The sequence below is a fragment of the Bufo gargarizans genome, chromosome 2 (assembly GCF_014858855.1).
Source record: "Bufo gargarizans isolate SCDJY-AF-19 chromosome 2, ASM1485885v1, whole genome shotgun sequence".
Taxonomy (NCBI): Eukaryota; Metazoa; Chordata; class Amphibia; order Anura; family Bufonidae; genus Bufo; species Bufo gargarizans.
In genome coordinates, this window is record NC_058081.1 from 34,211,469 (window position 1) to 34,226,261 (window position 14,793).

The following is a 14,793-nucleotide window of genomic DNA, read 5'->3' on the forward strand; positions in this document are numbered from 1 at the left end:
GCTGGTTCCTGATCCAGGCTTCGTCTGACTACCCTTCTGGTTCCTGACCTCTGGCTTCGCAAGACCCTGCTTCGGTTTAGCCATCCGTTTGGACTTTTGCCTTACAGCTTGATTTTCAATAAAGCCTTCTTATTTCCACTTATCTCTTGTTGTACGTCTGGTTCATGGTTCCATGACAGTTTGCCCATGGGATTTTTCTAAGTCATGTTCTTATTTTGAATCATTTGCTTCTTTTCTGCATTGGGTTGTTCAAATTTCAGTTCCTGAGGGAGGGGTGTTACATTATTTAGATGATTTCTTGTTTGTTGGTTATAATGGTTCTAGTCTTTGTTTGGATTTGTTAAACTGTTTTATTGATGTCTTCTTTTTTCGGTATTCCTATAGCAGTTGAGAAAACGGTTTCCCCTTGTTGTGTGTTGGAATTTCTTGGCATTGTTGTTGATAGTGTTAAAATGGAATTTAGGCTATCTGAGAGTAAGCTAGAATCATTACGCTTTAGTTTAGTATCCCTGCTAGCAAAAGTAAAATGTACATTAAAGGAATTGCAATCTGTGTTAGCGTCTTTAACTTTGCATGTAGAATAATTCCATTGGGACGAGTTATATTTTGCAACTAGAGGGTTAAAATTTCCACGGGCTCACATTAGGTTGACCAGGCCTTTAAAGGATGACTTAGCTATGTGGTTGGAGTTTTTATCAAAGTTTAATGGTAGGAGCTGCTGGCAAGAGGAATTTCAGGATTCTGATGCTTTGAAGTTATATACAGATGCGGCAGGTAGTGGTGGTTTTGGGGCATTCTGGGATAACCGTTGGAGAAGAATGGCCCTCTTTTTGGATAGAGAACGGTTTTACGAAAAACATAGTGTTATTGGAGTTGTTTCCAGTATAAGTGGCAATGGTTATATGGAGTAGCTTTTTTAGGAATAAGAGAATTCTCCTTTTCTTGGATAATAAAGGTGTTGTGTTCGCTATTAACACTTTGTCGTCAAAATGTGAGAGGGTTGTCCAATTATAAAGGCATTTAGTGTTATGTTGTCTATCATTTAATATTTGGTTGAAAGCTAAATATATAGAGGGTAAGTCTAATGTCATCGCGGGTGGGAAACTAGCCTTAGAAAGAAAAAGCAGTATCTGCCAAGGAGTTACTTGATGCCATGACTCCGGCAATAGAGCAGGTCAGGTGGGATGCGCTAAATAATCGTAAGACCATAATAATGAGGAAAAAATGTAGAGGCTATTAAAAACGTCTCACAGGCAAATACCTGTCTGCTCTAATGTACCTCATCTGGGGAAATTGGGTATGTCTGCTGCCTCCACTGTCTACAGTATGGACAAAACAGTTCTGTCCACGGAGACTTCTCAAGTATGTAAGGTCGGGTGTCTCATACCCACCCATAACACTACATGGGAAGAGACATTACTTTAGTTACACAGACATTACCTTAATGCCACAACACAGTAGGGCTCCCGCTGGGTGCCTGCTGGAGAGTGCACAGCCAGGGAATGAGGCCCAGGTCGTAATGGATGACAGACATCGCCTGGGCCTCATCTGGGTCCACAATGCAGTAGGGGGGCCACTTTCATAAACCTGTCACGACCCTTGGTCACGGTCGTGACTCTTTGAGCCGCATGCAGTTGCCCGTGGTTTAGTGTTGTGTCAACCGCAGCTGGGGGCACTTAGTGGTTTGCCTCAGGTGCGGTTGCCGCGGAAAACAGGCATGCGTGCGGTTGCCTTTGGCAACGTGTGTTTGTGTGCACTTCCTTGTCTGTTTGTTGTGCACAAGGTGGTGTTTAGTATGCACTTGGACTCCTCCCTTCACCTGCGGTTGTCCGCGGCAACGTCTGGTGTTGTTTGCATGTAGTGGAAGTGTCTCGGCCTGTTGGCTGTTCTTTAGGACACGGTTGCTGCGCATGCCGTTGCCGGCGGTAACGGGTGAGTGAGTTTGTGTGTTTTCCTCTTTATGTGTGTTTTCCCTTTCCTGTGGTGCTGGAAGGGTTAACTCTCTTCCCAGTGTGTGTGATGTCACTGGGTGTGTTCTAACCGGTGGGTGTGGCCACTTAGGCCTATAAAGCCTCTGTCTCTGGCTTGGCTCAGTAGGTTGCTTTCAGCCAGGCATAGCTGGAGCAGCCTCCTGTATTTTACCATCTACCAGTGGGGGCCTCCCTTCTGGTCATAAAACTATGTTTCACGGTGTTATGAAGGTGTGTGTGGGGTTTACTTATTATTGCAGCTTATGGTCCTGGGTTCCTGTGTGATGTCTGGTGTGTGCTGTGTCCGTTGGTGTTCAGAACTGCAGCACCTGCACATGGGTTCCAGGGTTTGTTGTCTGTGGCAGGTGAGTGATGTGTTTGTTCTATTTGCCTGTCACTGCCATAAGGTGTTTCTGTCCCCCTTTGTAGCTTGGCCACATTAGACTCCTGTTTCTCCGTCTCCAGGAGGAACGGGCTGTCTACCCAGCTCCTAGCTCAGGGAACGACGGAGGGTCAGCAGGGATCCGAGGTTCCTGAGTATGGGCCCTCCTACCTCTAAGGGCGGCCCATACAGCTAGGAGTCAGGGTCATATTAGGGAAGCTCTAGGAGGTGACCTGCTCCCTAATTCTGTGGTTCTGGCCAAGTGACAACCCTTCCATTTCTTGGCACCTCACGGCTGGGGTTTCCCCCACTCCCAGCCGTGACAAAACCCTAAAGGAGGACATCACACCCCTAAAAGAAGGACATCTCACCCGGGACAGTGGGGGGACAATCCTCTATATCCCGTCTCTTGTCAGACATATTACACTAGAAATCTACAACAAACTTTGTTTTTCTCACCAGACTCGGTGCCTCATGTGATAATTAACGCCTTTCCTCACTGTCTCCAAGAGATTACTACTGGACATTACAGGGAGGAGGTATAAGAGGACAGAACTGCAACTCCCAGCATGTCCAGGCTGATATTATGTGATATCAGAGGACATTACAGGGAGGAGGTGTGAGAGGAGAGGACTACAACTCCTAACATGTCCAGGCTGATAATATGTGAAAGGGCCCTGATCCGTTCGCAACCCCAAAAAATAACATGTTCTATTTTTGTGTGGTGCGAAGACATGGAGAGAAACCAGAATTTTACAAACAAAATTGCTTTGAGACGAATTACTTCATCAAGAAGCGCATTTCTTTCTAAATAGTGGGAACGGTGATTGCGCTGCTCCCCATCATTGTACCCCTCAGATGCCGCGTTCATAGCTGATCGCGGCATCTGACATTAATAGCACAGTGTAATACAAATAAATAAATAAAATCATATTTAGTGCTCATGCACACGACCGTATGTATTTTATGGTCCGCAAAAAACGGATCAGCAAAAATCACAGATAACGTCCGTGTGCATACCGTATTTTGCAGAACGGAACAGCCGGCCTCTAATAGAACAGTCCTATCCTTGTCCGTAATGTGGACAATAATAGGACATGTTCTATTTTTTTGAGGACATACGGAAATGGATTGCACACGGAGTAACTTCCGTTTTTTTGGGCGACCCCTTGATTTGAATGGTTCCGCAAAAAAAAAAAATGGAATGAAAAGACAATACGTTTGTGTGCATGAGCCCTTACTCTCATCCATTTGATTGCGAAGAGCCAGCCGCCGCCATCTTGAGGCCCATGATGACATCATCACGTTGGCCGGCGTGGTGATGTCACACATCACTGCCCACAGAATTTTGCGCAGGTTCTTCAATCAAGATGGCGGCTGTCGGCTCTTTCCGTTAAAAAGGATGAGGTAAGTATGATTTTTTTTTACCGCCATTCAGGAAAAATCTATTAATTATCACGAAGCACAAGGAAATTTGGCTTTGCTGCAAATTAAATTTTCCTTAAAATTCGGATCGAGGTCTACTTCATGGACTTCGATTGGCTCAACACTAGTCATTATATGTAGCTGTCTGAGAGCTATGCTTAGGCCTTGTTCACCCTTCCATATCAGTATGACGTACGCAAATTAAAACGTCGTTATATAATCCGTGAAGATGTCCGTAAAGGATCCGTGGTCGGTTCGTCAGCTTTTACTCTGTCTCGACTGTAATCCACGGACGTTGCACAGATGAAAATTTATTTCATGGGCATTTTCTATCTGGCTTCTGTGAAAAAACGGACGAACCATAGATGCCGTCCGTGTTGTCGTCGTGATTTTCATGGACCCATAGACTTTAATGGATGTGGGCAGTTCCGGGGCACTGATGAAAGTAGTGCATGCATCCGTGGATTTTTTGTAGACACATGGATCACAGAAATATGGACAAACATATATAAATAAATCTTTCGGTATGCAGTCCGTAAAAAACGGAAGTGTGGACGAAGCCCTACTTTATTCTACTGGTGGATGTGACTGTGGTGGTACTAAATATGCATTTTTATGTAAAACTAATAAATATTTTTAATTTATTTTTACTAATTTAGTTATTTTTGGAGAGACTTTTAAATTACATTTTATTACATTTAATTTCACCTTATAAAGGGACTTGATTCATTTGATTGCATACAAAATGCTTTGAAAAAATTCCAAAAAAGGGAAAAAAAAATTAGGACGGCACATCCCCACGCTGTGCATTGCTTCTCAGCATAAACAGTATACTGCCCTAATCTACACACTGTACACGAGGCATTAGTATAGACCCCCTCACCACGCCAAGGTTGCCTCTACGAGTGGGTACCTACTCTAAATTGGTGCAGAGCCACATGGCGACCACCGATACTGCTGCAGCAAGCGGCACGACACAGGAGTCCAACAGCGCCCCTGCTGTCAGACTGAGGCCCCTTTCAAACAAGCGAGTTGTTTGCCATGATGCGGACGGACCTCCGGCTCACCCCCATTACAGTGAATGTGGCCGGAGCGGACTTTATGTGGCTCGGTGCACGGATCCAGCAGGATGTTCCCCCGCCGGAACAACCTGCCAGAGAAGGTTGCCGCTAGTGTGAAAGTAGCATAAGAGATGTTGTTTGTAAACCTTAATTTTTTTTATCACGCGCTTAAAAAACGCATCAAAATGCGTTGCAGCTGCGCAGAAAAAACTGAACGCAATCACAGACAAAATTGGCTGAACTTGATTGCAAAATGGTGCGAGTTTCACTGAACGCAGCCTGAACGCATCCTCCAGAGCCATTCCGTATCGTTCATGTACTCACCTTTCCATGTGCTCTCAGGAACTACAATCCGGGACCTAGTAGGAGTTTATTAACCCTTCTGTAGTCTCCTGCTAATTAAAAGCAACCAGGGCAAATAGAAGGAGCGCTGATACCATAGGAAAGAGACAGGGCACATTGACTAAAGTGCTGCCGCTGCCATCTGTTTTCAGGAGTAAAAAGCCTGTTTACGACTGTCTTATTTTTCAAGTCTCATTTACCGTTTTTGCGCCTGTTGTGCCTATTTTCTTGCCTTATTTTTCTACACCACCCCAGGGCTGGCTTACTTTTCTGTCTCTGTTTTGAGTGTTGAGTTGCGCCACAATTTGCCAACTTTTATTGAGACATGCGCCAAAATTCATCTCACTTGCGCCACATTTTCATGCGTGTGCTATGTAGACCAGTTTAGCGAATTTGAATCAGTCTTACAAGAAAACGACCACTAGAGGTCAGACTTAAACCAAAAAAGACAAACCAGATTTATGAAAGGATAATAAATGAGCCGCAAATTGAAGACAGACTTTGCCAATACTCAAAAAAAGGCGAGCTTAGTAAATGTGCCCCACAAACTATGATAAAATAAAATAAAAAGAGAAAAAGGCGCATTCACACAACCGTAGTGTTTTGTGGATCCGCAAACTGCACAAACGGATACAGGCCCATGTGCGTTCCGTAATTTGACAGGGTGGCTTTGTCTAGCAGCAGGGGTGCTGTTTGGCTGCTGGGTTCTGCCACCTGCTGATGCAGTGCTGCAGCGTCAGTAGTTGCCACATGGTACTGCTCCAAATTACAATAGGTCCCACTCAGCCAGGGTGGCATTGTCTAGTAGCAGGGGTGCTGGTTTACTGCTGGGTCCCACCTCATACTGGTGCAGCACTGCAATGTTGGTGGTCGCCACGTGGTGCCATGCCACATTAGTGTAGGTCCCACTCGAGGAGGCAACCTTGGTGTGGTGAGTGGGCTTATACATTCTGATCAAAATGTGTACCAATGCCTCATGTACCGTACGTATATCAGGGGGTTGTATACCATTTATTACGCCGAGAAGCAGTTATAGACCAATGCACAGCATGCGGATGTGAGATACATGTTTGTTTTTATTTTGTTTTGTTTTTTAAGCTCAGAGGATGTGAGAGGCTTCAAAGAGTCTTTCATAACAGCATGTTTTTTTTACTCTCCAACCTTCAAAAAATCTCAGTTGTGATTGGTGAAAGGATTTGTACCAAGATTAAAACATATCCCCAATATAAAGGGATAAGTATCGGATTATGAATCTGACTGCTGGGAACCTTATCAATTTCAAGAATGATGGTAGACTTTGCCTGATTAACCTTCTCTTCTCCTTTCAGCTGAGACTCTGGTCTATATCGCGCAGTGACACCATGTCGGTTCCGACTTCAGTTCCAAAAATAGATTTTTCGCCTGCAACGGCAGAAGACTATGAAGAACTGATGTCTATCTCTAGTGGGTTATTCCACGGAATGGACTATGTGCCTCTGAAGTACCATACATGGCTGAAGGAACCCCAGAGAAGAATGTTCGTGGCCAGGTGTGAAGGGAAAGTGGTGAGTAGAAAACAGTAAATTATTGATGACTGATGGTCACATTTATGAAGAATATTAATAGGGAGAGGGAAATAAGTCACTGCTAGACACCTCTGGTAGAGTCTTATCTCCTGCAGGACCATAGGATCAGACAAGTTGAAATCCAGCATGTCCAATCATTTTTTTCGCTCTATTTCATGCATTATCACTTGGCCAGTGATGCGGCCAGGCTCATCCCCCTCTTGTTTGATGGACAGTCCCTGAGATTTTATAGCTGGTAATGGTGACACAGGAGACGCCAGGTCTACTGCACAGAGTGGCCCCACCCACAGTGCACCAAAAACCTAATTTGCTTAAAATTAAAGTAGTTTTCAGGATTAGAGGAAGAGATTTAAACAAAAAAAGGATGGCTATACTTTGGGGAAATTACCCTGTAGAGCAGTATGCCTTCTTTGAAACTGAGTTTGGAGTTGCCTGACTTTCTTAAAGCCAACTATGCTAAAAGTGGTTTTCTGTGAAAAGTAAGTTAAATAAGTTTTCTGCCATTTTCTTACAGATGACCTATCCTCAAGGTAGATCATTGGTATCAGATCGGTTTCGACACTCTGGACCCCCGCCGATCAGCTGTTTGAGAAGGCAATGGCGTTCCTGTGGCTTTCTCTTCTTTTCCTAGGCCAGTGACGACACATTCATTGCACCTAAGGCCTCTTTCACACTACCGTTTTTTTTTTCCGTTTTGCGGTCCGTTTTTTGCGTTCCGTATACGGTCCGTATACGGAACCATTCATTTCAATGGTTCCGCAAAAAAAACGGAATGTGTTCCGTATGCATTCCGTTTCCGTATTTCCGTTTTTCCGTTCCGTTGAAAGATAGAACATGTCCTATATTTGGCCGCAAATCATGGTCCGTGGCTCCATTCAAGTCAATGGGTCCGCAAAAAAAACGGAACACATACGGAAATGCATCCGTATGTCTTCCGTTTCCGTTCCGTTTTTTCTGAACCATCTATTGAAAATGTTATGCCCAGCCCAATTTTTTCTATGTAATTACTGTATACTGTATATGCCATACGGAAAAACGGAACGGAACAACAGAACGGAAACGGAACCACAACGGAAGCAAAAAAACGGAACAACGGATCCGTGAAAAACGGACCGCAAAACACTGAAATGGACATACTGTAGTGTGAAAGAGGCCTAAGCCTGATGGAAATAAATGGAGCTGAGCGCAATACCAAGCTCAGCCGCTATACAATGTGTGGCGCTGTGCTTGGTGAGCTGTGAGAAGGCAGCGGCGCTCATAGGCCTTCTCAAAACAGATGATCGACAGGGGTGTTGGACTCCCACTGATCACATACTGATGACCTATCCTGAGGATAGGCCATTGCACAAAAAAATCCTGGAAAACTGTTTTGACCCTTAGGATACCAGAGATTTTTGCGTTTTCATTATTTTTCTCTATCTTCCTGGATCCAGAACTTTTATTTCTGTCCATATCCATATAAGGGTAGACCAGATGATGCCCATGATTAGTGTTTGAGCAAACTTGCAGTTTGCAAGTTCTGGTTATCTAAGAATCCTGTTACCATGGACCATGATGGAATTCTATGACGGCATGCACCACGGAAGTCTATAAGAGGCATTTTGTATTGCATTCAGTCATAATGGAGGTCTATGCCTGACATAGACTTCTATTATGATGGAATGCGTTAATTCATAGTTTTAATGCCTTCAGTGTGAATCTACAATTTAGTCATGAAAATAAAGAAAACTCTTTGAATGAGAAGGTGTGTCCAAACTTTTGGTCTGTACTGTATATATATATATATATATATATATATATATATACACAGTATATATATATATATATATATATATATATAAATATTTATATTTTTTAAATTTATGTATTCATTTTTTTTATTCTAAGAGGGGGCGGGCGATTTACATTTTAAATATATATATGTATTTTTTTTTATATAGAGTAGATGATTTCTATACACCAATATGGTGTATAGTATTACATAAATTGCTGATTTCCTATATTGGCCTGCTGGACAATATAGGAACTGCACTTCTAATACACTGGGTCTATTCAGAGAGACCCAGCCTATTTTAATTTATTACCAGCATCACCAATCACCTCACGGGGATCCAGGTTTAACCCAGAAGTGCGCCTCTGGATTTTTCAGCCTTCAGACGACATGATCATGGCATCTAAAGGCTGTAATGACCACTGTGACAAATTTTGCACCTCGCGGCCCTGCCTGACGTCAACTACGTCGAGCTCACAAGATACGGTTTAGTTACTGGTTTCCAAGACGTGACGTTAAGCCCTCCCTGGGAGCATGTAAGGTCAGCTTGATACAAGCCTAACAAGCTGAGAGAGCCTTTTCACTGCCCCAGTGAAACAGAGCTGTCTCAGCACGGTAAACTGCCACCAGTTCCTCATTTGATATAAGCTCAGTCCGCTAACGGGACTATATAGGGTGAGAAACCAACCCGCAATAGAGTGTAACTATGTCAAAACATGGACGAGGGGATTCGTGATCGAGATACAAGGACAGCACAAGATAAAATTATATATTTAATTGCCTTTGTGCACTAGACAATACACGATATGCACAGAGAATATATACAATGGTCGGATGTGCAAATACAGAGTTAAACAGAGCAAGGGTCAGTTACCAGGTGGATGAGTAGTCCTTTGGGTTGTGATGAGTTCTGGGTTGCTGTAATGCTTGGCTGTAGTCACATGGGGCAGTGATGTCAGCAGTTTGTCCACGGTCCCTCCAAACCCGTTACTTGAGGTGACCCCCTTCAGAGAAAGACCATAGCCTCTGGCCTGCATGGGCCTTTTCACCTGTAGTTGACCACTCCCCGCCCTACCTCTGGGAGGAGTCTAATCATCCTTCCTGGTCCTGGTAGCCAAGACCTACAAAACCCATTAGGACCCATAGCTCCAGACCGAAAGGTCACAGGGAGATGGTTCTGGGACCAACAGACCCGCCTAGGTTCTGGCTACAGGTGGAGACCAAACGTGGCGCCGTTATTAGGTCTCTGCTGAGAGATCTGTGTAACGCCCTAAGTGGCATTACCATGCCCACTCCCTGCTTCTGTTTAGGCATGTCAATAATAATGTACTTTAATACTTTTTTTCCAAAAAAGAGGGAGGTTGTGTGGTGAGACTTGCCCCTGCAGGGTGAGCCTTGCCTAAGAAACTAGCCAAGAAGAAGTTCCTAAGAGCATAGATAAGTGAGACAGACAAAGAGAAAAACTGCAACTTGACGCAGGGTTGAGAAAGCTAATTCAAGAAAGATACAGCAAAGAGGAGTTTGTTGCAGAGAAGTGTTTGCCTGCCATATGTACACTAAAGCATTTTGGAAGCCTAGACAAGACTCCTTAAACTATTTTGAGGACAAGTTTATTCGAGTTAAGTTGCGTTTGCATCTTCTAACATAGTTTCATCACCATCCTAGTTCAACTAACCTTTGCTCTGCTTCAGCCGGCCACATCTGGGATCCCAAAGGATATTCCAGGTAGGAGCATTGTGACACGTACATCTGCAGAGACACTGTAGGCCGCACTACACCATTCTGGCATGCCTACCCCTGGATACCACCATCACACTACTTTTTTTTTTTTTTTTTTTTTTTTTTATATATTTTATTTATAGTGCAAAAAAAACATATCCACATAACATTTATAATATTATAAAGTCTAAGATCATCCCCGGCCCACCCCATCTATTCCCCCCCCCCCTCCCAACCTTGCAGGAGTAAAAAAAAAAAAAAAAAAAAAAAAAAAGGTACATATGCATGCATACACATATACACACACATACATACGTGCATATACATATATACACATGCACATACACATACATATACACACATAAAAAAAAAAAAATAAATAAATAAAATAAATGAAATCCAAATTAATTAACCATATCCCAGTCTTCCCACAGTTTACCCCATTTTAAATAGGATCCTCTTTGTTTATACAGAATCCTCTCATAGCTTTTCACTTTCTCTACCAAGGCCAGCCAATTGCTGCAATCTGGAGCGGAGGAACTAAACCATAACCTGGAAACAAGAAGCCTGGCCAAGAACATAACCTTAATCAATAATTTACGTTTTATGGGCTGATAATTAACCTCCGATAAGTCTCCCAAGACCCATATCCTGGGAGACAGAGGAACAGCAATGTTGAGTTTACGAGCCAGAGTGGTCTGGACCGATCTCCAATAGCTGCCCACCATTGGGCAGTCCCAAAACAGGTGTAAGTGGTCTGCCTCGGAGTCGCCACAGCGTGGGCAATCGGAGGAGGCTCTAAGTCCTCTTCTATATAACCACATAGGTGTCACATATATTTTGTGCAAAATGTTAAATTGTACAACAGTGTGATTAAAATTGTGTGAAACATATTTTAAACTTTCCCCTATGTTCTCCCAATCTGGGGGACCCACCTCTAAAAGTAACGAAGACCAGGACTTCTGTCCTGGTGAAAGAAGACCCAAAAAAAAATGTTTCATTAAGTGTCTATAGCAATGTGATATTTTAATTTTCGTGACGGGTTTCTTAATAATTAAATCGTGTAAAAATTCAGGAGTATCTATAAGAAAAAGGTGACTATTCAAAGTACTAGAAAGTGCAGACCTCAATTGAAAATATGCGTACCAGGCCACCTCACTCAGATTAGCCCTTTGCCCCAATTCCATCGAGGACAGAATTTGTCCACCACTAACCACCTGATGTAAGTACTCAACATTCCTAGTCCTCCAATACTGGCAGCAATTCAAGTCCCTTAAATTCAAAAGCTTTGGATTATGCCATAGTGGGGTACATATAAGTGATGCCTTAACTCCACACCAGCTCCTAATAACCCGCCAGGTCTTTATAGCCATTCTGCAGAAAAGTGTATGCCCGGTCTGTATATTTGATAAATAGTCGGACTCCAATACAGTAAGGAAATCCGTAAAACCTGAGTCTTTCACCACTTTACTGCAAAAGCTGCTATTTTCCCAGTCCTTAAAAAGGCAGAGTTGAGAGGCCATAAAGTAACCCCTAAAATAGGGGAGATTAAGGCCTCCCTGGTTATAAGGCATGGAGAAATAAAGCGCCTTCAATCTAACACGCTTCCTCCCCCATAATAGATCGTTAAGCATCCGCTCTATCAATCTAAAATACTTATCTGCGATCCATACAGGTGAGTTGCGCAGGACATAAAGAACCTGGGGAAGTACTACCATTTTTATTAGAGAAATTCTATCAGCTCTTGTATGCAGAATTTTTTGCCATATCTTGATTTTAGCCCTCAACTTTATCAGCAGGGGAATCAAGTTAAGTTGTAGATATTCCTGAGGTTTGGCAGAAACTGAAATCCCCAGGTACTTTATTGATTCAGAGACTGTTAACTGGTTATCCCAATCGCCTCGCAGCTCGTCTATAGGGAGGAGAACAGTCTTCTCCCAATTGATCTCCAGGCCAGACGGAGCAGAGAAAGAACCAACCAAATTCATTATACGAGGGAGAGTGGTTTCTGTTTGATGAAGAAAAACCAAGATATCATCTGCGTAAAGAGATACACGGTCATACTTCCCCATTATACCGAAGCCGGCCACCTGCAGATCCTGCCTTATACTGGCTGCTAAAGGTTCAATATAAATATTGAACAAAAGAGGGGAGAGAGGACATCCTTGACGGGTGCCTCTTCCTAAGGTGAAGCTCTCTGTAATCGTGTCGTTAATCCTGATCCTAGCAGCTGGGGAGCTATATAATAACTGAACCATCGCCATAAATCTAGGGCCAAAGCCCATTTTTTTCATCACCTCCCAGAGAAAAGTCCACTCCACCCTGTCGAAAGCTTTGGTGGCATCCAACGACAGGATGGAGCGGGCGCCGCACCCCGGGGACTGAATATTCATAAATAGCCTGTGCAGGTTGTGATGGGTACCCCTTTTGGGCATAAAACCATTTTGGTCTGGGTGGATAATAGTGGATATGACCCGTGAAAGCCTCCTAGCCAAAACTTTGGATAATAACTTAGCGTCTGTGTTTAGTAGCGAAATTGGTCTATAAGAGCTCATTTCTATCGGGTCCTTGTCCTTTTTAGGAATTAAAACGATAAGAGCCTCCATCATAGTACATGGTAAGCTCCCTGCCTGTGTTGCCTGGGAGAAGACCTCTAACAGCTGAGGGAAAATCACATCGCTGTACTTGCGGTAGACCTCATATGGAAGACCATCCATACCTGGCGACGAATTCCCCGAGACAGATCCCAAAGCCTCCTGGAGCTCCGAAAGAGACAACTCCTCTTCCAGATATTCTATTTGGGCTTCGTTTAGAGTAGAAAGTGAAATCCTCTCCAGGAACCGCGTCGCCAGGTCGGGTGACAGGCCAGAAGGCGGACTGTATGTCTGAATAAAATATTGTAGAAAAGTGTCCCTGATTCCTTCTGGATCTGTTATAATTACCCCCGCTATATTACGAATAGCGACAATAGATTGATTTTTCTTGTCTTGTTGTGTGATTATCCTAGCTAGCAGCCTACCAGGACGTCCAGACTCCGAAAAATATTTTAAGCCCTTGAAAAATACTCTATGATTTGCTTTCTCTATTATATATTTTTCCAAGGAGCAACTGGCCCTCTGCATCTCTTCCCTGTTATACTCAGTAGGTTGACTGGAAAATCGCTCAGTTGTGTCTGCAGCAGCCTTGGCCAGTTCCTCCTCTTTTTTTTTAAATGTTCTCTTTACTGCCGCAATCTCGCTTATAAAGACCCCCCTCAGATATGCTTTCAGGGCATCCCATACTATATTGATGTTGGCAGAGGGGCGATTCACCTCCCAAAAGGAGGATATCAGAGATTTAGTGGACTGAAGATTGTCCATAATAGTAAACCAATATGGATTCAACTTAAATCCTAGCCCCCTATTATCCTTGTTCTTCCCAGTGCAAACCTCAACCAGTACGGGTGAATGATCCGAAATTGTTCTTACCCCATATCGTATCTTGCGGATGTTACTCAGATTACTCTCATTAGTAAATGCTAAATCAATTCTAGACATTGCTCTACCGCCCCTGCTAACACAAGAATATACTCGCTTACCTCCGCCAAGATGTTCCCATATATCCACCAGTCCAACCTCCAGGCAGAATTGTGGCAGCGGGGAAGTACATAAGCTCCTCCCCCGTTCTGCATCTGATGTAAATCTATCTTTATTGGGGTCCATTACTGCATTGAAGTCCCCCATCAGAACTAGCCGGCATTCTGATCTCCCTTCAAAAAAAAGTGTTAGCTGGATCAGTGGATACATTGAAAAAGGCGGAGGTATATAAAAGAAAGCAAGGATATAACTATAGCCATGCAGCTTACCATGCAAAAAGATAAATCTTCCCTGGTCATCTATATAGGATTCTATAAGGGTAAAGTCCACAGAATTATGAATCAGAACTGAGACGCCCCTAGAAGAGCTGCTAAAGGTAGAGTGATAAGATTGAGAGTACCATCCCGTTGTCAAGCGGGACACGGTTTCTCTAGTAAGATGAGTTTCTACCATGCAGATAATTGCTGGAAGATATCTTTTAAGTGCATCCATGATAGCTTGTCTTTTGACCCTTTCCCCAAGCCCTCTAATATTCCAAGTTACAATTCTAGTGGACATCCTTCACTGTAGCAAGAAAGAAAAAAAAACAAAAAAAAAAAAACACCAAAGCAAAAAAAAATAAAAAAATAAAAAAATAAAGGAAAAAAAAAAAAAATAAAAAAAATAAAAAAAATAAAAAAAAACACACAACCCCAAACCTGCAAGGTGGGTTCCCCCCTCCCCTCTCCATTGATCCGCCCGATCTAATCAGCGAACCTCTAAACCTCCGGCCGTTCTCCCTTACCCCAACCCCCCCGCCCCCTCCATAATGATATTGCGCAATTTCATATGCCCATTTGCTCCATCCAGTCTAGCGCTTGTTGTGGTTTTTCAAAAAATTGAACAATTCCCTTATGGATCACTCTTAGTTTCGCTGGATACTGTAAAGAATATTTAATGTCCTTGGACGCCAAGCGTTTTTTAATCTCCATAAAATTTCTTCT

The 14,793-nt window shown here is 43.2% G+C and overlaps 1 protein-coding gene across 1 annotated transcript in view; it reads left to right on the forward strand.

The window, feature by feature from the left end:
* The first annotated feature begins 1,299 nt into the window (after positions 1 to 1,299).
* Positions 1,300 to 14,793, forward strand: part of LOC122925561 (histidine N-acetyltransferase-like) — a 50,637-nt gene continuing 37,143 nt past the window's right edge. The window contains exons 1-2 of the mRNA XM_044276918.1: positions 1,300 to 1,362; positions 6,509 to 6,724. Coding sequence (XP_044132853.1) covers positions 1,300 to 1,362; positions 6,509 to 6,724 — 279 coding nt within the window. The remainder of the gene's footprint in view (positions 1,363 to 6,508; positions 6,725 to 14,793) is intronic.